The sequence below is a fragment of the Saccostrea echinata genome, unplaced genomic scaffold, assembly GCF_033153115.1.
Source record: "Saccostrea echinata isolate AGI-Se365-2 ecotype Australia unplaced genomic scaffold, CSIRO_AGI_Sech_v1 ptg000065l, whole genome shotgun sequence".
Classification (NCBI taxonomy): domain Eukaryota; kingdom Metazoa; phylum Mollusca; class Bivalvia; order Ostreida; family Ostreidae; genus Saccostrea; species Saccostrea echinata.
The window spans coordinates 2,029,186-2,052,500 of NW_026889814.1; the positions used below are offsets into that span (position 1 = coordinate 2,029,186).

The 23,315-nt window shown below is 32.2% G+C and overlaps 2 protein-coding genes across 2 annotated transcripts in view; one reads left to right on the forward strand and one right to left on the reverse strand.

Moving 5' to 3' along the window:
- Positions 1-817: 817 nt before the first annotated feature.
- Positions 818-2,537, reverse strand: LOC133176065 (uncharacterized). Its single transcript, XM_061311237.1, has one exon. It carries the CDS (start codon positions 2,535-2,537, stop codon positions 885-887), a length of 1,653 nt encoding a protein of 550 aa, XP_061167221.1. The 3' UTR covers positions 818-884.
- Positions 2,538-14,609: 12,072 nt separating this feature from the next.
- The window catches only part of LOC133176015 (uncharacterized), a 9,310-nt gene continuing 604 nt past the window's right edge, over positions 14,610-23,315 (forward strand). The window contains exons 1-10 of the mRNA XM_061311189.1: positions 14,610-14,710; positions 14,865-14,931; positions 16,029-16,064; positions 17,630-17,818; positions 18,366-18,530; positions 18,911-19,084; positions 20,766-20,966; positions 21,909-22,088; positions 22,220-22,279; positions 22,494-22,590. Of these exons, the coding sequence (XP_061167173.1) occupies positions 14,868-14,931; positions 16,029-16,064; positions 17,630-17,818; positions 18,366-18,530; positions 18,911-19,084; positions 20,766-20,966; positions 21,909-22,088; positions 22,220-22,279; positions 22,494-22,590 (1,166 nt within the window). The 5' untranslated portion in view covers positions 14,610-14,710; positions 14,865-14,867. The remainder of the gene's footprint in view (positions 14,711-14,864; positions 14,932-16,028; positions 16,065-17,629; positions 17,819-18,365; positions 18,531-18,910; positions 19,085-20,765; positions 20,967-21,908; positions 22,089-22,219; positions 22,280-22,493; positions 22,591-23,315) is intronic.

The window sequence follows — 23,315 nt, forward strand, 5'->3', positions numbered from 1 at the left end:
ACATCTTTAGGGAACTACAAAGCAGGCGACACATGCGTTCCTTGGAATGCTCTAGTTTTGTTTGTATCATCTGTCTTTAAGAGTGACAAAATTTAATCGAATATATGATGATAAAAGGAAAGAGAAGTACTTGTAATACAAGTTATTCTTTCCTGTATATAGGAAGAAAAAGAAAATGAATCCCATAACCCAAGGCTGCTTTGTTTGGTGAAATAAGTCCAGTGGGGCACTTTGAGGAAAATTGAAATGTGAGAAGTTTACAGACAACCTACGACACAGACACGTAACTACACACGCCAGACAGGCAGACAAACGCTGGACACTCTTTGTGCAGGAAATCTCACCTGAGCTTTTGGCCAAGGTGAGGTATAAATAAGGCATCAATAATATTGTCTTTTCCTTAAGTGCCAAATTCCTGCCATAGATCTTACTAGTTCAAAGTTTTTAACAAGAAAATGAAATGCAGTTTCATTGGAAATATTTTATTCTAATATTTGATGATAGAACACAAAAAATGGAAGAGTTCCACCACTTTTATTACTTTTTCTATACACACAAAAGACTGTCTTGGATATCCAATCTTCTCGAGTCCAAATCAACATGGAAGATTTGTTGGTATGTAAAAAGAAAATGACATCTCACAATTACCAGAATGTGATTTTAAAACCAATTATAAAGTTTCAACAACTTATTACGTTGATGATGATTTTGAATGTTTAAAAAAATAAGTCTTTTACTGTATTCTTATCAACTGTAATTAAGTAATCAGATATTCTTTTTTCCCACCTTATGTTTCATAACATAATTCTACCCAACATTTCTCTTAGTTCCTTGTTTTTTAAGGTAAAAGAAAAAAAATCACTTTGGTATTTGTTGTCTTGTACTTACTCACAAAAACTACCTGATACATAATCGTTCCTTTCTATGTATCTGTATGCACATACTCTATTGATATCGTATGATCCAACAAAGAGAAGGTGAGTTTTGTCATCATAACTCAAGCTCTGCGGTGTGTAAATACCTTGTTGTTGTGTGTGTATTAGTGACAGGAAGCTTCCGGCTTGGTCAATCATCTGTATCGTGTGGCAGTTATCATCACACACCAAGATGTGTGACAGTGCGTCTGTACAGATTCCACGGGAATATAGTTGTGATCCTGTTGGAGGTCCTGTGTAGGAGAAACGATACCTTCCAAGACGATCTGTCACGACAACACCACGCCAAAAGTCAGACACAATAACATCTCCATTGCGGTTTTCTGTGATGTATATAGGAGCTCCATACAGTTCCTGACCTCTTTTGCTGTGCTGTATTGTCTGAATGTGTTGTCCTGTGTCGTTAAACCGTGTTACCTTGCCTGACCATCTCTCAGTATTCAGCATCCCAACGAGAAAATCTCCATTGGAGAGGGAGCAGTACACACAGCGTGGTAGCCATGGTTTTGATTTCTTGAACAGTGTAGTCCTTGTTCTGTTGACTTTAGATAGTATGTTTATATTATCATTTCTGTCAATATAAATAAGATCTCCGGCACTGTTTACTGTGTGTCCTCCCCATCCATTACTTCTATCTGACAAACGATGTAGAGTGTCACCTGCTGTGTTTGTCAATATGAGATTATTATACATATCACTGATCCAAATTTGGTCTGATTTTAAACAGGAAATATGCCATACACCCCTAACATCAGTCACTGTTACAGATTTATTTAGTACGGGTGTAGACATCAGTTTCAGCAGATAATCATTTTTTATTTGTCTTTTTCCTGTCTCTATGATTTGAATTTCTTTAAGTAACTTAATCACATCCTCCATGTTGACTTCCTCAGTCTGTGAGAGCAAGGTGTGTTGTGGAAGGTTAGGGGTGTCCTTCATCATTTGTGCATTAGTTTTCTTCAGGAATAAAAGGTATTTTAGTGGTCTGTTTGCTGACTGCTCAAATGTGTATTCATTTTTCTCTATGCTAGCAAGATGTCTATTTATTTTTTTCTTCATTTTCGGTAATCGATGAGTCATATAATCAAGAATGTCACATATCACTTTGTCAATGAGGGACTTTAGTCTCTGAACTTTTGTTGCCATCTTTGACTGATGGTTTACGATTTTGGGGTGGCAAGTTTTTATATCAGCTTTGATTCCTGACAATAGAAAATAGTTGCTACAAATAGTCTCACTTCTAATACTGTGAATGATTTCTCTTTGTTGTTTTCGTTTTGTTTTATATGCTGTTCTAATGTCCAATAATTTGTGTTTTCTATGTCCTGTGCACTGGAAACAGATAGACAGATTACATGAGTGACAATACATCTTATAGAATCTGTTAGGATGTCTCACACAGGGTTCCTGTTTTGAGATGTGGTCATTTTTCTCTCGGTAAATCACAACCTCATGGTGTAAGGTATCTAGATCAAGAACATAATTCTCTTTACACAGTAAACACAGGTCATGTTTACACGTTTTACAGTAGAATTCTGTGTCCCCCTGACATTGAGAACACTCTCGGACTTTACATTGGGTTCTAAATACATGCGAGTCCATAATGATGATCTAATCGTCTGCTGAAATAATCCAATATTGCATCTGCAGAAATGGTTTCAAAAGTCTGTGGGCTGAATATTGATACAGACAGATTAGTGATTAATTGTAACATTTAAAAAGAAAAATCTTGCAATATGACAGAAACTTATTAAAAAGCAAGGGTTGTCAACTGCATTTCAAAAATTATCAAATGCAGCACTGACAACCCTTATTTGTTTAAAAGCAAGTCAAATGTCGTTCAAATTATGCGGCAAGTAACTCAGTAATTTTTGTAAATATAGATCATAGCAATATACAATGCTACAGTATGTTGATTGTTTTGACTAAAATATATAGTAAAGGTAAATGCATGGTCTTCAGTATGAATTTTAAGGTGTTTTAAGATTAAAGCGATCCGACTGGGATGTTACTGTGTGAAAACTACAATAGAAAAACTCTTTAATTTTATATCATATGTAACTTACATTGACTTCAGTATACATGCATGCTAAGTTTACGGAAAATCTATCTCCTGGGTATTTTTAGAGATCATCTCAAACTACAGGTACATTTACTATAGGATTATTTGGAAGTGCCAGTTTTTTGCACTTCAAAGCGTTTTTGCAAACACCACAATAGACTTTTTGCTCAAATTACAATGGATAATGAATAATTCAGCGTACAATATTGTACATTATATGTAAGAAACACAAAATTTGATCGTCTGGTTTCCAGAGGGAGCATCTAAAATAAAAAAAAAAAAAATATATATATATATATACATTTTTTTTGTTTTTATAGAGAACTACAAAATGTGACAAATGCTAATGATTGATACAAAAATGTACAGAAAATAATTTTGAGATTTTTAAATTCCTTTGTTTAAAAATTTCGAGTGCGTATGTTTTAAACTTTTTCTTTTATATCATTTTTATGACCCCTCTTAAAGAACTACATTTAATCATAACATCAAAAGCACTCTATTGCATCCATCTACCTATCTGTTGAAATGTTGTTTAAAAATTATTTTTTTAAAATTGTAATTAGATTTTTAAACCTATGATCTATGATCTGTTTAATTTGATAAATTATGTGAAAATATTTGTTTAAAAGTGTAAATGTGCTTCATTTTACTACGCTGTGCGAAGAATTGCGCAATAAAAATCCCAGTCGGAACCCTTAAATTAACTTTAAAATGAAGGAAATGGATTTAAGTTGAGGAGGAATGATATGCATTTTCATAATTGTCAGCCTGTTAACTATGAAACGTACTTTTCAAGAAGAGGACAGTTTAAAATGGATTTGTATTACAGGTTTTTTGTTTGTATGTTGTTTAACGTCCCTCTCGAGAATTTTTCTCTCATATGGAGAGGCCACCACTTGCCGGTGGAAAGCTGCAAATTTTGTCCTATAATCGGTACTTACGGCCATTGAGCAGTAAGGGGCCTTTTTCGTGCCAGCACTTCTGCGACACAGGACCTCGGTTTATACGGTCTCATCCGAAGGACCGGTCTCCACGTCCCACAGTGGGATTCGAACCCGCGACGTAAGGATCAACTCCTTACTTCGCGATTCTAGAGCAGACGCCTTAACCACTGCGCCACGCGGGCGACTGTATTACAGGTAATCTGTTGCAAGATCCTTCACCTGTGCTTCAAAATGAAGAGATTCTTTGTGATACATGTATATAAGTACTTTGGGTCAAAATATGGCGTTTCATATAGAAGGAAGAAAGACAGATCGAATTGTTTGTTTGAGAATTTTTCAATCATATTGAGAAGTCACCACTTGTCGGTGGAGGACTGTAAATTCAGACCTGTACTCGGCACTCAGGACCATTGAGCAGTAAGAAGCCTTTTTCGTGCCAGCACATACTGCGACACGGGAAATCGGTTAATACGGAATCATTTATAATTTTGACAATAATTCTTTTCTAGAAAAAGAACGTGCTACAAATCAATCTATCCTTCCGTATTATATACACAAATTACAAAGTAAACTCATGAAATCTCAGGGGTTGGAAACTACAATATTGATGGTTTACTCTATTGTAGACAACACGAAACAATACAACACCAGGACCATAATTTGAGCTTGAGTCTACACCATGTCAAAGTTCTGTTCTTTTATTAAACTAATTGTAATCTGACTATTTCTGAACATGTTTTAAAAAAAATACCAAATATGTATTTCTGTGTACTTGTAAAAGTCGGAACAAAACTTATAGCCCCATGCAAAGCCCAAGGGCCATAATTTGAATATTTCTATATAAGAATTGAATTTAAAATTCTTTTTTAAATCTGTGATATTTAAGAAGACTTTAATGAAAGCAGCCCAATTTCATTTTTTCTTGAACATCCTTCCTTTACAAATTACATATCCATTCCTTTAGAAGGAGACTTGCTTTTAAAAAAGCACAACTGTGACCAAAACATGGATACTGTACATTTCATAACTGTAGAAAATGTTTGTATTAAATCAAATGATTAATCATTCTCATTTATAAAATAAAGTTAACATACTTTATGTGTAACCAATGCAGGGAATAAAATAAACTGTATATCTAGATTTTTGGACTTTATTCCACATGTTTTTTTTTTAGTAAATGGGACCAAAGTAAATAGATATGTACACATCTGATTTTTTGGACATTCTGTCTTAGAATATTCATATGGAAATCGAGAAAAGCGTAAACTGGCTTACACCAAAACGCACCTCTTCTGGTGAATTCTATTATCATACCAATTAACAACAGAAGAATGCCTTGAATTTGGACAAAATAGTCAATATATGGTATTTTCAATCAATTAGTATTCTTTCGTACCACTGAAATTAATCTCAGTTGCAAGACATACTCAGAATGAGGAATGTTGGTGATTATTGAGGAATATTACATGTGAACAACTCTCTCTCTCTCTCTCTCTCTCTCTCTCTCTCTCTCTCTCTGCTTTCTTTTACTTCCCTTTAACAAAACTTAAACCTTATTTAAACGGGAACAAAATTGTTAACATAAAAATATCTATTTAAAGAAAAAATACACATTAAATTTCATAATTACATACCTACAAAGGGATCAAAACAATTCAAATATGTTACGAAGATTCCTAATTGTTAAACATGTCATTTTCCTTTTTTTTAGCGAATATATCTATTGTTTATGTCATGCTTGGTTTGCTATGATGGATTTAAGTAGGAATTCAACAGGTAGCGCTCATATACAAAATCATGTGCTTAATTCATATAGGAAACAGGCTGTGACAGGATTTTAAAACGATAAAGATGAAAATAACATCTTTATACAATCAGGGAAGGAAAACTCTGGAATAGACATTTCCAGACCTGAGTATACTTTTCTGCGCACATTATTATCCTCTTATTCATGATGGACTTTTAATTCATAAAAAAAGGTTCATGGGACCACATCCTGTGTACCGGCCACACCCGCCCTGAGCCCTGTGTATTTATCAGGTACATATAGGCGGAGTAATATGTAGTAAAAATTAGTATAAAAGCGATGACCTAACAAACTGTATGAAACATGTCAGACAAAATAAGACCAACCGTAGGTTGTATTTGCGAAAAACTTACTTTAAACGCGGTTGTTGAACATTAAAGTATTTGTCAATAGCTTGCTTAACGAATCAGCTGAGAGAAACGCACACTATAAAAAAAAAATCTATATGCAGGTGATGTTGGAACACTACATTTTCCCACCGTTTTACCGTCTACATTTGTAGATCGGCAATTTCGGCGTTGGATGGCATTATTTCGGGGGAATTGTAATTAGGCACTTGAAAGCAGAAGAAATTGCCCCTTTACTAATACTTTTATTAAATCATTATTTATTTATTTATTCATTTATTTATTTTTGTATGTTTGGTACACGTTTAATTTTTAGAATATTTATTGATTGTTTTAGTTTTATTGCTTAATATAGTTACAAAAGTTTATGCTTTTTCTGATGCAAAATTCTAGATTCTATATATCGAATCTCTAGTTACAACTTCCATTCCACGTCTGGCGTCCCTGTACTCAAAACTAATAAAAAGCACATACTTTGACTTTGGATCTGCCATATTCAACACATCTTTAAAATGGACAAAAATATATCTATGTACATATGATATAAACTTTTTCACAGGAAACTTGAATCCTAATTAAAAGCCCAAATCACTGCTTGTAAACGCAGCATGGCTTGATTATCTCGTGCGTTTTACCTACTAGAAACAACTGACAGGGATCAGCTACACTCCTTTGCACATTACACATGTGAATTGATACTAAGTACTGAAGTTCACAAATTATGTCAGTTTAGTACGTAAAATGTTATTTGACTATTTTGCATCCATTTTTGATTGCGTCATGAGCATATTTTTATACCGATCCGATTGTCGACCACCCTCCCCCAAATGCTCATTACTGGCGGTAATTATCGGGGTAAATAATAAGACAATGGACAGATATGTACCTGAAATACGTTGGCGGATGACGATAGGTGGGAAATGCTGGTAATACATGGGACTTATATATTATAACGGAGCAGGAGATTATAACGGGGGAGCAGTATACATAAATATTGGAAGTTGACGATGGAAAAGCTGAAGTCATTTCGATCGTCATACAGTTAAGTTATTAGTTGGTTATTATCGACCGTAGTAAGTAAAACATCTAAATATGAAACAGATGTGACAGACACTGTGGTGTCTCTTATTTTGAGTTCACTGGGATATATCTAGTCGACATATGAATGAAAGTAATTACTATTAATTGATAAAATGTCATCGGTAGGCAGTCTTCTCCTGATATACGTTTTCGAATAAATGCTGCTTCATAGGAATAAGAAATAGATTTAGCTTTGAAGGTAATAATTCTTGATTCTGGAATAATTTACCAATAATGTTTATGATGTTACCCACTGGAAAAAATGAAATCTTACGGTTAGAACTGAAAGGCGGCTTTCAATTACAATTGAAAACCATTTAATTTACTGATTACATATACATTTAAGGATTATCAATTTCAGTGAACTTCCTCTTATCTCTCAGTCCTAATTCATTTTGATTTTCTTACATACCCTTTTAGTATCCTTTACGTCGTTCTTAAGTGACTATTCAATCGTCAGTTAACAACCTTTCAGTGGCCTCTCATTGGTACATGTATATAATTGACCTTTTTAACCACTAAGTAACATAATACAAAGAATAATCAAGTAGAAATTTAAACGTGGATGATTTGATGCCTAATCAAGTTTGTGTATTAAAAAAATTTGTCAAATCGGTCAATCTTTCCGTAAAAAGTGCTGTAGATTGGTTATATACGTTTTTTGCTAACTAATTCAATCTAACAAACTGACAAAAACCAGTTAAACATAAACGATTCTCGAATAACAGTATGAGATTGCACTTACAGGAGTACATTTTTTTTTACACTACAATACATGTACATTGTATTTGTCTTCAATACGCAAGAGCATACATATGAACAATTTCTAAAACGAGGCAAGGTTTTGAGAAACAAATTGATGAAACAAAAATATCAACAGTCTCGTTTGAAGTCATCATTTTGCAAGTTTTATGGTCGATAAAATGACCTTCTCAGCAAATACAACCTATCATTAAGTCAAATGCTGACTGACGTTTTTCATACTAATTGTTAGGCCATTATTTAAACAGTGAATTGTCTACGGAGTTTTCCTTTTTTTCTCGATCATGGCAAGGAGCACACGACGGGTGTGACCGGTCGGCAGGGGATGCTCACTTCTCCATAGCACCTGATCCCACTTCTGATGTTTTGGAGTTCCGTGTTAGCTCTGCTCCCGATTTGTATTGTCTGAATGGACTTTGAGCTTGAATACTGTTCGTTATCTCTATATTTCATGCAGTTATTCCCCGTCTTTTCTGTATGTCCATATAATGAGGTTTTAGGTTTTATGGAATTTCTTACGTGAAAATTACTTCATTTTGTTAAGTTATTGTTTTGTCTGAATTAGTTTTAGTGCAATGCGTAAAAATTAAAATTAATTTGCACTTAAAACATTATGATTAACAGAAGTGAATTCTTATCTCGAATCACCTAATATTAAAGAAAGATACTGTATTTGATGGTATTGTGGTACAGGGTTATTATGTTGTTGTGGTACAGGGTGGTTCGACTGAAATTGTGCAGGATATACTGTTGCTGTTTGGCCACATATATTGGAAAAGAGATGTAGAATCTCGAATAAACACATGACATTCTTTCTAACAAGACCTTCAGACTCGTTTGATCCCATGGTACATGTAGCAACCGGTTGGTTTCCTAGGTGTTCAAGACGTCTAGGAGTAGAAGATAGAATGTTAAGTATAAACTGTCATGGACTTGGTGAATATCCAGGGTTTGTCTGGACTGGGTAGATGAAGGGGATGTCTCATTACCAGTGTTCATAGCTGCAAAAGTCTGTTTCAGTTGATTGGTTAGTCATTGCATTGAAAACACTGTTTTCATAAGTGCTGTTTGAAAGACTTTAGAGACTGTTTATTTGTACAGTTAGTCATTCCAGCAATGGTAGATTTTGTACGCAAGTCATCATTCCATTATACGCCATTTTCTAGGTGTTATCAAGTCAAGATGAAAAAAAAATTAATCGTTAGGAGACCTCGAAGAGGTCTGACACTTACACTGCAAAGCAATTCTATATGACATAATAAAGATGTGTGGCAATGCACATTACAAAGTTGCACACTTTGGGAAAGATACATTCATATGTCAGTTTTAAATAATTTTTAATATTTCCAATATTACGTCCAATTTAATTGAATTACCATACCCATATTGGATTCCTAAACTATATAAAAATCCTCACAAACAAATATACATAGCGTGTTCAAGCAAATATTCTACCAAGCCTCTATCTTTACTCCTCTCTAAAATATTGACAGCAATGAAGGAGAACTTGAAGTAATCAACTTCAAATATTTTGTTTATATGAAATTGATGAGCCAGTGAGCTTACAAAACAATTATCATGGTTTAGATACTTTTTAGGGATATATAAGTCATGATGTAACATAACAAATAATATTTGACATGTTGCAGACAATTTCTTGCAATCATGGAGGTTACCTCTGACGGATTCTTTACGACAAACCCTCAAAAGGCATCAGTTATTAACGCATATAAGTTCTAGTCATTTTCATGAATATTTTAATTTTTTTCTGAAAATGTAAGTATAGATGGAATGTATAATTGCGATTATTTGATGTACTTTATTCTAAAATATCATAAATATATTGATCAAATGAAAGCTAAGATCATTTGATGATGGCTTCTTCTTCTCTATCAATTTTATTTCCAGGTCAATATTCTATAGTCTTTAGTCAGTATATCATTCATGAGACTTTTATAATACTTTCCTCAAGGAATATTCAGGAAATACATATGTATGAAATTTTCAGTGAGAGGTATATTAATATGGTATCGCGAAATGACATTTTTTTTTTTTTGCATATGTGAAGAATTTTAATGGTCACGAGTATAATTTTGGAATATTTCTTCTAATGAAATAAGTTTTATTGAAGTTTTTTTTTTCATTTTTGTTGAGCCCTCATTTCGGTAGTCAGGAGAAAAATAGCAAAGTGGACAAAATAAAATTTGACATTAGTCCACTTCTCAGTATTTGAAATGTCAATGAATAAAGTAAACAAAAGACTGCACTAATAAATATGGTATCATAAATGAGACTTATTAAACATTAAAATAAATTCAAAATATTCTCTAAATTCAGAGCTATAGACTATAGAAACTATAGAAAACGTTGTCTGGCCTATGAAAAATGATTGCTTATCATAAAAAAAATTGACGGAATATGAGATTTATATGGATCACGCAAGTGATATATTTTTAAATCAATTCTTGAGATGGTGTGCGATATCTTGATTGCAAGTTGATGTAAAAATCTGATGAAAAAGCATGGTGAAAGGTCAGAGTTATGGAGAAATGAATACTATTGAAAGCAAGATAAGGTGTAATGCTTGGAGAAAATATTTTTTTTCAGATATTTAGTAGAGTCGATGAATGCGTATCCTGCTAAAAAAAAAAAAAACGCAGTTCAATCGAAATAATTCAGTTCCCCGGTAAATATGAATATATGAAACATAAATCAAATTTCACCCTAGAAGAGAATAAGATGCCATAGAGCACGCTTAATAAATTTTTGGTTTGCTTCAGAAATATGATTTTCAATTGTGATATTTCCTGATTAAAATTGCTGAAATTGCCTTGTACGAGAGAGAGAGAGAGAGAGAGAGAGAGAGAGAGAGAGAGAGAGAGAGAGAGAGAGAGAGAATTGAAAAGATAATGAGAAATTTGGTGATGTGCAAAAGAGTTCGGAGAAAGTACCATATATTAATGAAAAGATCGGGGTTTATAAAATTTACGAAATGAAAAGGAAAAAATAAACCTTTACACTGGTTCTTTTTCCTTCCAATGTGATTTACATCCTCTAATTTAGTTCCCTTCAAGAAGAAATCGCAAATTAGCAAGATCCCAGGTGGAAGACTGAAAATTTATTCTGAAGAAAAAGTGATTATTGAACGTTTGTAGGAAATAGCTTATCTAACCATATGGATTCCGGTGACGCTGTAATTAAGATCACCTGTCTTCTAAAGTAAGATTTGCTACCATATCTGTTCCGTTTTCTTTTTTTATTATTATTTCTAGAATCAATTACAGAAATCAAAATTGTGTAATATGACGTAAGACGTTATAACCCTATTATTAGCTCAATGTTTCCTATAAACTAATACATTTTGTCAGTTCTATGTAATATAGTTAAATATGTTACATTAAAACATGTTTCTGTATTATAATAGTAAACTTAGTGTTTAGATTTGTAGCACAAGCTCTTGGTTACGCGCATAACTCTAAGAGGGTAGAGGGAAAAAAATGAAGCTTGGTAGCTACATGTTGAAGATCATACACATTTGTTTAGCTATTTTTAATCATTGTGTGATTTGTGAATATTTCAGATAAAACAATTTATACTTATAGAATATTTATTGATGAATGAATTTTAATTTGATTAATATTGGCTCAATCGACATTTACTAATCCTCATTTTCTTCTAAGATGTCTTTGCCTTCCGTGCCTTTCTAAAAAATAAAAAAAAAAAAATCAAGCATGCGGGTCTTTTTTTTTTTAAAGTATGCAAGTTTATTGCCCAGAGGATATATATGTTTTACTTTAAGATATAATTTATAAGCGAGTTAAAAATAAACCAAAATAGACATTCAAGAACATGGGTACGAAAATTCCTGGGTAATAGGGTAGCATTATTTTTTCAATTGGAATTTGATTCATTTATGCATAAATATATTCTCTTTGTTATAAAATAAGGACGGGTTGAACAAGAAGTTAGCAAGGTTATGTGACTGGCGATATTTCAAATCATTTAAATATGCCACAGACTTAAAAGCTGTTTTCCAGACATTTACAAAGAGCAATATTTATTAATTGAAGACTTTATAAAAGTCTATATTCTATTTATTAAAGAGGCCCATAGGTATATTAATTCCAGCTTAAGACATGCCGATAAATACCTGAATTTCTCCTTGTTCTTGAATGCTTAATTGAGAAAAACTGAAAGTTTTTAATCATTCCACAAAATATGACTAGGGATTTCTTGAGGTGTATTATTCATTGGTCATTGGTAACAAACATTTTAATTGCTGTGGTTGAGGGACATTTCTGTTACCTTACTGATGGACATGAGTTTCATCTGATGACGAAGAAAAGCATTTCTTTGCTGAAATGTAGTATTATCTGTACATCTAACACTGACCGTATAGACTTTAGTATCTGTCAGGACTCCAAGCTTGAAAATTGTACATTGTATCGAATGGACGATAACTCGACCTGTGGAAATGCAGAACAGAAAACTGGGTGCGTACATTACACAAAGGTACTATCATCTTCATTTCAGTTTCATTTTAAATGATCATGAAAATTGAAAATCGCTATTAAGTTAAAAAAGACTTTTTTTATGTACGGCTTTTAATAAAGGTTAATCTACAAATTTATAGAAAATTAGAAGGATCAAAGTTTAACATAATCTGAGATTCTTATCCTTCAAAAATACTTTTAAAAATGGAATAATATTGCGTTTGGTTGATGACTTTGTTTGTTAGATAACTTTTTTAAGTTAAAAAAAGACTGTTTATCATTGAAATTTTAGAATAATACGCACCAATAAGACAATAAAGAATTTTAAACATTAATAACCGAAAGACCACAAAGGAACTTAAATGACTGCATGCGAAACCCGATCACGAGCAGACGAAACTTGCTTAATGACAAGAAGACAACAGTCTAAGAATATCCGTTTTAAGTTCTATTTATATTCATATAATCCTAGTGATCTGGCTAGGCTACTACTTAAATTGTTGTTGAAATATAACAAATAAACAAAAACAATATTGTGCTCAGAATTTTCATTTTTTAGATGAAAATAGATTTACAAAAAAAAAAAAAAAATAATAAAGTGCATGTGCCTGTCAAAAAGCAAAAGCAAACTGATACATTGATCAACGAAATAAACACGTTTCTAATTTGCAACACCTATGATTTGAATATCAGCTGATTTTAAATGGCTTATGAAATCAATTTAAAATGAAATCAGATCTAATGTAAGAATAAGCATATGTTTATTTTTCGTTTTGTTTTATTTTCTTTCCGTTATTTTCTTCATCCACTGAAAATTATTCTCAACCTGATTGACCAAAAAATGTGTTACTACATTTTGTGTTGTTGCATTTTGCCTAACCTCGACGCAAAATGTTACAACGCAAAATGTAATAATCCAAAAATCGTGTTATTATATGTTGTGTTATTACATTTTGCGTTGATATCGACAAAAAATTTAATAACACACAATGCAATAATCCGGTTTATTACATTTTGTGTTGTTATTACATTTCGCGTTGTAACATCGCTCTCATTACATGATGTAAATATTCTTTTTTTTAATTATACCAATGTTTTGTTTTGTTTTTTTTTTTACCTCTAGATAAACAAATATTTCTGAAACAACATTAGTCTGAAAATCTTTTAGAGTATCAGTTTTTTTTTTGTTTGTTTGGTTGGGTTTTTGGGGGGGTTTATTATTATTATTATTTTTTTTTTTATTTTTTTTTTTTTACAAAAATAATTTGTCATCATAATATGGTAACAGAAACTGGTTAGAAAATTTCTTTTTTACCCAGCGTAACATTGTAATAAGGCAAATGCCAATGGAAATAACATCAACGGAGACATCAGGATTTCCGAAAGGAACTTCAACAACAGAAATAGCAGATTACTCTTCAACAACAGAAACAGTAGAATCTACTTCAACAACAAGAAACGCAGAAGAAGCGACATCAACAGCAGATCCTATGTGTACTGCATTTCCAGGATTGTGCCAAGATCCTTGATAGGTGTAAATACAGAACTCTAGAACAACATTTTTCCATTTTCGACAATGAAATACCTTTAATCAAATGACTTAGAATTATACTTTCTATTAACACCTATTCACATGTAAACAGTCTACATGACTACCAAATTTCATTCCAAAATTCCATATACTTCTCTAGATATGCTGAATATGAACTTTGGTAGTAAAGTAGATCGTTTATATGTAAATAGATATGAATAGAAAGCATAATTTTAAATCATTTGATTTATAAGTATTTGATTGGCGAAAGTGGGTGCCATATGGTAGCATTCCATACTTTTTTTATACCCCCCCCCCCCCCGGTTTCTACAGACGAATGTTGAAATCATATATAAGATGGAAAAAGTGAAAAATACAGTGTGTTGATCAGCCTATCGTACAAACTATCTGCACAAACTGCTAAATTCTCTGTGTATTGATTTTGAACGCTTACACAGATCCATTTATTTTTTTTTTATTGATTTAAAGTTATTATCGATCAGGATTGCAATTATCTACCCGTGCTGCTAAATGTATATTGATGTGCAAATGCCTGCATGGTAATAAAAACCGTCGGTGAATAATTTAAATACGGCTAGAGGTTTTCAAATCCAGTTTTTTTTATGGTTTGCATTAGAGCGATTTGTTTACGTAGTATTGAGCTATAAAAAGAAAACACCGTCATATCTTTTACTTCCTGGTTGGAGCTTGTAACGACATAACCGATGTAACAAACGAATTCAAAGGTAAGATACATTTTTGATTTCAACTGTATCTCGTAAATCTTTTATATGTAAATCAAAACTACCCAGCAGACGAATTACACTTATTGACATGAATGTTCGTCTAGGTGTACACAGTTCTCATGCTAAGAATCGTTTTATTTCGATCTTCTTGCAGACGATGTTTCCTTCCTACACGATGATTTTTACTCTAGTTTATGGCGTGACCATGATTGCTTGGGCAGGTAATGGACAAGAATGTTCTGTAACGTTAACACATCTTTCAATATTGAAGATAAATATTATATTCCTTCAAAAAGAAAATTGAAATAAAAAAGCGTTTTTAATGATATACATGTTTTAAAATTAACTACTTCTAGATGATTTATTCTACTTTAAAATCAGATATATAACGTGAAAAAACAAATGAATAGTAAATAAAGAATGCCCTGTTTACGTCTATGCATGGTTTCACATTTCATGATATATGCCAGCAGTTTTAAAGTGCACATCGTTAAGTGTAGAGCTATTTAAAAGGATATATATGTGCACGAAGGAAATATTCAGACGACTACACCCATAATTCTGTGTAAAATAAACCTTGTAACAGGAAACCAAGAAAGAAAGGAACAGTCATTAAAATTCAAGGGTTTTTTTCAATCTTTCAACTCTTTAAAACAAGAAAAGACAACTAAGAATGTAACAGTACAATTTTATATCGAGCGTTCGATTCAGAAGTGCATTTAATCGTGTTTTGTTTCTGGAATTATTTTTTTTACCCGATTGAATAATATAATAACATAATATGATAATGCAAGAAATTAGATACTAGTATATAAAATTCGTTTCACACCACGAAGTGCTATGTTCTCATCTCGGGCAGAGAGCAGAATTGAAAATAAAATTTGAAAATATGTGGGGAAAAAATTTCAATCCTTTGTTTACATATTGCAGTTGATAAACATAATTCAATTTAGACAAATAAAAAATAAGGAAAAACATGCCTACATGGTTTTCTAGATGCATTATCATACAAGAACATGGTATTAAACAGTTTGTCAGTGCATTATTTCTGAAAGCGTGAATGCTATTTTTAAGAGGGGCGGAGTTTGGTACTATGTATTATGATACTTTAATCCTTCTCTGCAGTTCTGAAATATTGAACTAATGAAGATAGTTCCACAAACCAGATTTTTTTAAAAGAAAAAGTAGATTGAAGTGATTCATTAAGTCTGATAATAATACGCTAGCAAAGTGATTCCTATTCAAAGATAGAATCGAGAGAATCACAATTACATGTATTTAGATAACTATTCAATATAATTTAATGTTTTGATTTCAGATGCTGGAAGTTTATGGTTTTGCGACATGGATGATGGTAAGTGAGCACTTATCTAATAGATTAAAAAGAATTTACAAACACTGAAGATTTTCTCCATTATTTCTTACATGTGTGAAAACCCGTTCTGTCATCAATCCGCAAAAGCCGGTAAGCTATAGTTACATTTTCAAGTCACGTATAAAAATGTGATTTTCAATCAATGACACATACAATTAATGACGTACATATCAATAATACAATATTTAACGTACTTAACTCTTCTTTATACGACTGTTTATAAAAGCAATACATGTGTTTGTATGTTAGGGAATCAACAGCTAAATTGTGGAATAAAAATAACATAGCCCGCTTTCACGGGTTCATATATATATATATATATATATATATATATATATATATATATATATATATATATATATATATATATATATATATATATATATTTATGAATTCTTGCCTGTCCACAATCCTTTTAAATAAGAACAAAAGACTCAAGTTCTTTATAAAGAATAAAACTGGTTATTTATTAAGGAGTTCAAAGCATAAAAGCTTCAAAAAATGATACAGTTATAAAAAGTCACAACAAAACATTTCACCCGGATATAGAACATGCAATGTACCTAGTACAAAATACAACTCTTCTTGAACAAATAACAATAAATCAGAACACAATATATAAACAAAAACATTACAAAATTGTCAAATTATGAATTCTGGAAAATGTACGAATAGTGAAAACATTATGCGACAAACTTTATATTAGTTTTCCTTATTTCTTATTATTTGTTCTTAGTTTGTTTTTTTTTTCTAAATTTGTTGTCATAAGTCTTTAAGGATTCCATTTAAACCTGAGTATAGAGCCTGGATGTAAAAAAGAACCCTCTCTCAAGCATATTTTACACATGTGATGGATGAGTGTCATTTTCAGAATTATTTAAAATTTAGATATGAGTGTTAAAGTACCTTTCCATTGTTATGTGTATCTGATGTTAAAAGTAATTAATGTTTTATGTTCTGAATATCTTATAACTTGAGTCAAGCAGGTTGACAAAAAATTTAAGAATAACTTTCTAAGATAATTATTATGCTATAATTAAATTTGGACACAGGTCATCAATCGGTTAATACAACAATTAAGGTTTGAGAAACACTTAGGTATGAACACTTCAGTTTCAGTTACACAAGTCTTAGTGCGACACGATATTCCATTTAGACTCTCGCAGCCTTTTCGACTATTTCGGAAAATGACCCCCATCCATCTCATTTGTAAAAGATGCTTAGACGGATGAGGGTTTCATTCTCACCATCATTTTTCTATGTAACTCTTAAATGTATTTCACTCTGAAATTGTAATTGACTTATGTTGCATCGTGAAATTTTAAACTGTTCATTACAGTTCAAACAATCATAATAAAATACGCATTAGAAGTTTATGCATACATGTACTTTTGACAATATTATTTGTCCAACAACTTTTCCTTGCATTTAACAATTTTTAACCTAATTTTCAAGTGAAAACACGTACGCATAGACTTAAACAAAATATCTAATATTATATGCACGTATGTATGTATACAAATAATGAACGTTTTAAAATTCAGATCCTTGTGATGCAGCCATCATACGGCCGCCATTCGAGCCAGAAATTAGGGCAGAGAACTGCATTTACAACAGCTACCAGTACTGCGATCGGTACATTACACCAGGCTGGCACAGATTTAACGAAGACATGTTGAACCACCCTCCAAGTTTACTAAGCTGTGGAGCCGTATACCCATCCTGGCTAAATGGTAATTCTGTAATGCTAAAATTACCAATCAATTACTTAAAGCATTATCAATGCAACTGTATTAAATTGGTATACTGTAATTGGGAAATAAAATGCAAATAAATGCAATGTAAATTTATGCTATGTAGGAGCTCACAATAAATTTGTGAATTCAAGAAACAATGAAAAGGGTATCTGGCAGAAAGAAATATTTTAAAACTGCACGTTTAATGCACTACTGATTATGTGCTAAATGGAAAAAAGTTAAACTTTACTCTGGCGCGTTTTACACATAATCGAACGCTATAGACTACTATTGAAATTTTTCCTAAACATTCTGCAATTCCGATGGAAAAGAAAAGTTATACATTAACATATACCATAGATCTTGTTATTCGCTTACTAGAAAGAGAAAATAAATTAAGAAAATGCTTTAATTATAACAGAAATACTTATCAGCTACATGTATTAGAAGGATATTGATATCTAATAACTTAAAATAAAAGTCAATCAAACAATCTATGAGTTATAGCCTTTAATTTATTTTTTGATGATTGATATATCAATAGGAAGCCTTCCGACAATGGAAAACGAAGTTGTCCACAGAAAAGTTTGTAAAGTTGGCTTTGAAAGTCCGTGTGTCAAGGAAGTCACCATAAGAATTAAACATTGTGGTTCATTTAACGCCTACTGCCTACCAGCATTAGACGCCTGCTCTGAGAGATATTGTTTCGGTAAAAAAACGTCTTTTAAAAATTTCTTCCTTTTTTATTTGTATCATACCATATACATGTATTTTATATATAACTCTTTTAAAGGAGGTCGACACAAACGAGCTTGGCTACTTTAAGTCGTTTTATGTACATTCCTTTATTTTGAAATTATATTTAACTCTGTTTCGTGTAAATCAATAACTCATTTGTATGAAGTATATCCATCTTTATTCAGTAAACGAATAACTTTTTTTTTTCATTAAAAAAATTTTTTTCCCCGGAAGTTCTATTATGACATTGTTTCTTATCATATGTTAATAAACAAAGAAGATTTCTAACAAGGGTAAGAAGTACGCAATTATTATTTATTTACTAATTTATTTATTTACTAATTAATCAAGGTGAAAGAGACGCTTCTTGTGCAGTGACAACTAGTTCCCCCAAACCTGGCACGACCCCGACTGTATCAAAAACATCGACAAGTCAGCCACCTCAACCCACGAAAGGACCAACAACTAAAGGAACCACTAGAGTGACCACAAAGAATCCATTTTTTGAAAACTTTTGCTCAGCAGGTAACACAAAAAAGAATAAGTTCACATACATATATACGTCTGTGGATTTTCACTATCTTCAATAAACAAGAAGTCCTGTTACATGTAATGAAATATGGAGATAACGAACAGTATTCAAGCTCAATGTCCATTAAAACAATACAAATCGGGAGCAGAGCAAACACGGACCTCCAAAAAACATTAGAGGTCTGATCAGGTGCCATGGAGGAGTGAGCATCCCCTGCCGACCGGTCACACCAGCCGTGTGCTCCTTGCATGATCGGGAAATAACGGAAGAATCCGTCGACAATTTAGTGTGCAAATCATGGCCTAAAAATTAGTATGAAAAACGTCAGTCAGCATATGACTTCATGATAAATTGTATTGCTGACAAGGTCATTGTACCGAACATAGAACTTATGTAAGCCAATGACAAAGTTTACAAGATTTTGAAAAGTTTATTAAACAACCGTGATCGTATAAATTTTTAAATGCTTGTTTCTGAAATTTCACCAGAATAGACCAATACGCTGGTTGTAACAAAAGTTTTAAAGATCCGTCCCAAATATTTAAGAACGTAGAACTAAAACTCCAAAAGTAATAATTAAGGTGAGTTCCAAAAAATTAGAGTTCAAAAAGTATTCCAAAAGAGTCAAAGAAAAGAGTAACAGAATGCCTTTTTCCGCCAAAACAGGGTATTTTGTGCTCAGAGGGTATTCATGGTTCCGGATATAAAAGTGCTTTTCATTGGCTGACTTAGCATTACCATTACACCTACGCTTAGTCCGTAGGTCTGTCCGTTGACCTATGAACCCCAACATGGCACCACCCTCCAATCCAAGTATACCCTCATTAATAATATTTATGGACTCAGTCTCCATCTCTGCACTACAAGAGTTCTAGCCCTAGGCTCTTTTACTTATCTGCTTCAAAGTTCCCAATTATATTACTCTTAATCAAGAATTTTAATAGTAACTTTACATTTCCGTTCAAATTTTATTACTTAGTATCGATGGGCTTGATTGGTCTATTCTGATCAATTCCATTACAAAATTATAGTTCATTGTACCAATAACAAAATCCAATTTGTTCTAACAAGATAATTATAGTTCATGAACATAAAGTCCCTTTTCCAGTTATAAAGTGGTAAATATGTGGTACACTAATAATGTACATCCTTGTTTAATAACCTTTTATTTTATTTCACTGTCACTACTAAGTTCACTATTAATAACTAAAATGATTAGGATATGAATATAGTCCAAGTGTAAAATGTTCAAATAAAATGTCCGTTCTTAACACTATAGGTTTACACTTACGAAATGAATACTTTAAAGGAGACTGTTGATATTCTTGTTTCATCAACTTGTTTGTCAATAACTTACCTCGTTTTAGAAATTGTTCATACGTTGAGCATGCTCTTGCGTATCGAATCAACTGAGAGATATACACCCCATATACAGGTGATAAGGGTACTAGTATATTGCTGCATAAGTAAGGGAAGTTACTATAGGGAAAGAAAGTAACGAAAAGAAAAGGGAAGTAACTAAAGTAACTAAAGGGAGTAACTAAGTAAAAACAAAATTAACAAAACATTTTTAAAGCTCTAATCTAATCATGTTGTTTGAGAACAATCTATCTTGAAGGTATAAAAATAAAAGAACTGTAGATGATTAAGAGTTCATTATCATTTCTAATATAGATCCGTGCATGATGAATGACATACCCAAAATCCCAAACACGAAAGACAGAAGCGAGAATTGCAAGTACACACACTTTATGCAATCATGTGACCGAGATCTGTTTCCGGGTTGGTATAGAGCAGACGATAATGGACAGATGCTCCTGAATAGATGCCCGGGGATTCTATCCTGTGGCGCCATGCGCCCTGTTTGGATGCAGGGTATGTATGACATAGAAAGATAATTGTTCATAAAAGATAGGCAAATGGTTTGATACATTGAGGAAATGAAACTAAACACATACAGTTATCAGAGTGTGGTATGGGCTAATGTGGCTTGGAAATAAACATCATGAAATTGAGTGTATAAGTTAAAGCAAGATGTATGTGCCTTTTCATCAGTTATATAATGATGATCTTATACAGTCTTCACAGAAACCACAATTACACTAATGCATTTCTGCTTGCAAAAAAAAAACTTCAAGAAAGAATTAAAAAATTCAAGAAAAGACATTCAACAATGACAATAGTTATTGCATACTACGGTTCATTAATGTATCGATTTCTTTCAACTACAATTCGAAAATTCCCGAATATGCTGTCATGGTTGCTGTAATGGCTAATATTGCTTGTTACTTATTATTCGAAATCATTTGAAGGTTAGGAAATATTAGGTTCTTATCTAGGGTCTATAAAAGCAGTTAATCAAATTTTAATGATTTCAATGTTTTCATCGTATTTCTTACGTGATACTACAAATAAAAGAATGTGATTGAAATGAAATTTTCTTGAGTTATTTACGAACCGAAATTTATAATAACGATAGGTAAAAAACATCGATGATTAATTAATGCTAGGATAAAATGGACGTAAGAATTCAGCAAAAAGGCAATATCTTGGTTTTTCATTAATATAACGAATATAACGTCACCGTTTAGTGTGCTATTTTTATCTGCTATTTCCCTGTTTACTGCATTTACGTGTTTCACCTTGCTGACAATAAATGTCGTTCGCCGATCGTCAGGTTAAAAGGATGTTGAACGTCAGATAAAAACGCACTTGGGTGATGCTGACATTTGAAAACTATCCGTGACTTTTAATGAAATCATAATTAATTTTTTTTCTTAATAAGCACAATATTCTTTTTTAATCTTTACATTTTAGGCTCACATCCTAGTGTGTATGACGGAATGGTACAAAGAGAAATTTGTACCTCAGGACTTTCAGAAGGGATTCATAGAAACTGCTGCCTTGAGAGGAACAAAATACTTGTGAAAAACTGTGGAAATTATATGGCATACTGCTTGAAACCCTTGAATTTTTGCGAGGAGCGATATTGCTTTGGTATATCTATTCAACCGAAAATTTAGGAAGTTATATACATGACATTATTCCCACTATGTTCAGAAAATTCCAATTTTCAGGGATAATAAAGTATTCCATGAAATCATTAAAATGAAGACGCTTTCTTTCAGAAAAGCATGAACCATGTACGGCCGATAATGAGTATGTAGACAAAAGTCCCCTACCACACAGTAAGTATTTGTAACATATTCTTAAAACCATGTATATTACTTTCTACTGTTGAGTGAGCGAAATTTACATAAAGATTAGATGTATTACAAAGAAGTTTTTATAACAAAATTAGTTTATTTTGCAAGTTTGTAGGGACAAGAAGGAAAGAATTGGGGAGGAAATTTAAATTCTCCTTGCATTTTTCTGATCGTTGATTTCTTTATTATGTTTCAGGAAGCCAGATTAAGGAAAATGCCATTATAATTGCTGTAGTCTTGATTATTACATTGACAATCATTGGAGCTCTGGTGGTGCTCTTTCTACACAGGAGGTTAGTACGGTCTAATTAAGATTTCGCGCATGTAAATACATGAAGATATCCTTTATCCTGTGGGCGTAAATTTATATTTCAAGGGTTTCTATATTTAATTAACTTGATTTTGTTTTCAAATAAATGGAATCTATATACACTGTATAGATTGGGAAAGACAGAAAAATTCAATTCCTAGGAACCTCGCGTAATATTGGCATAAACAGAAATAATCTAGAGTTGCGACTAGTTTTTTAAGAGCAAAAATCATAGAATCAAAGGTACATTGATAAAAGTAAGTTTAAGACCATAATATAACGATATATCCTTGGCATTTCAGGTGCGTTTAAATACTTACATTCCTTAGTTCAAAACAAACAAAAGAACTTAATCGTTTTAGGAGTATGATACTCCAAAATCCTTCTTGTCAAGAGTTGCAATTAAAGTTTGCAAGAGTAAACATTATAAAATAGTACATACACAGATAAAAATAAATGTATGACCACTATGAAACAAGAAATCCTCAGCTTGTATGATAAAATACATGTACATGTAGCAGGTGCGTTACTTCCGTATTTTTAACTCCAATTTATATAGAACCTCGCTTCTTCGGTCAATATTGATATTATCTGGTGAATAACAATCCATATTCACCACAGAAAGTGTCCAAAATTGTTCTATTACATAGGGACTATTTATAGACTATATAAAATGATATGTACCGTCTACATCTTTCTTAAATTGTA

Bases quoted from the DNA above. Each gene is read 5' to 3' on its own strand.
- LOC133176065 (XM_061311237.1), bottom strand. From the start codon at position 2,537: ATGGACTCGCATGTATTTAGAACCCAATGTAAAGTCCGAGAGTGTTCT.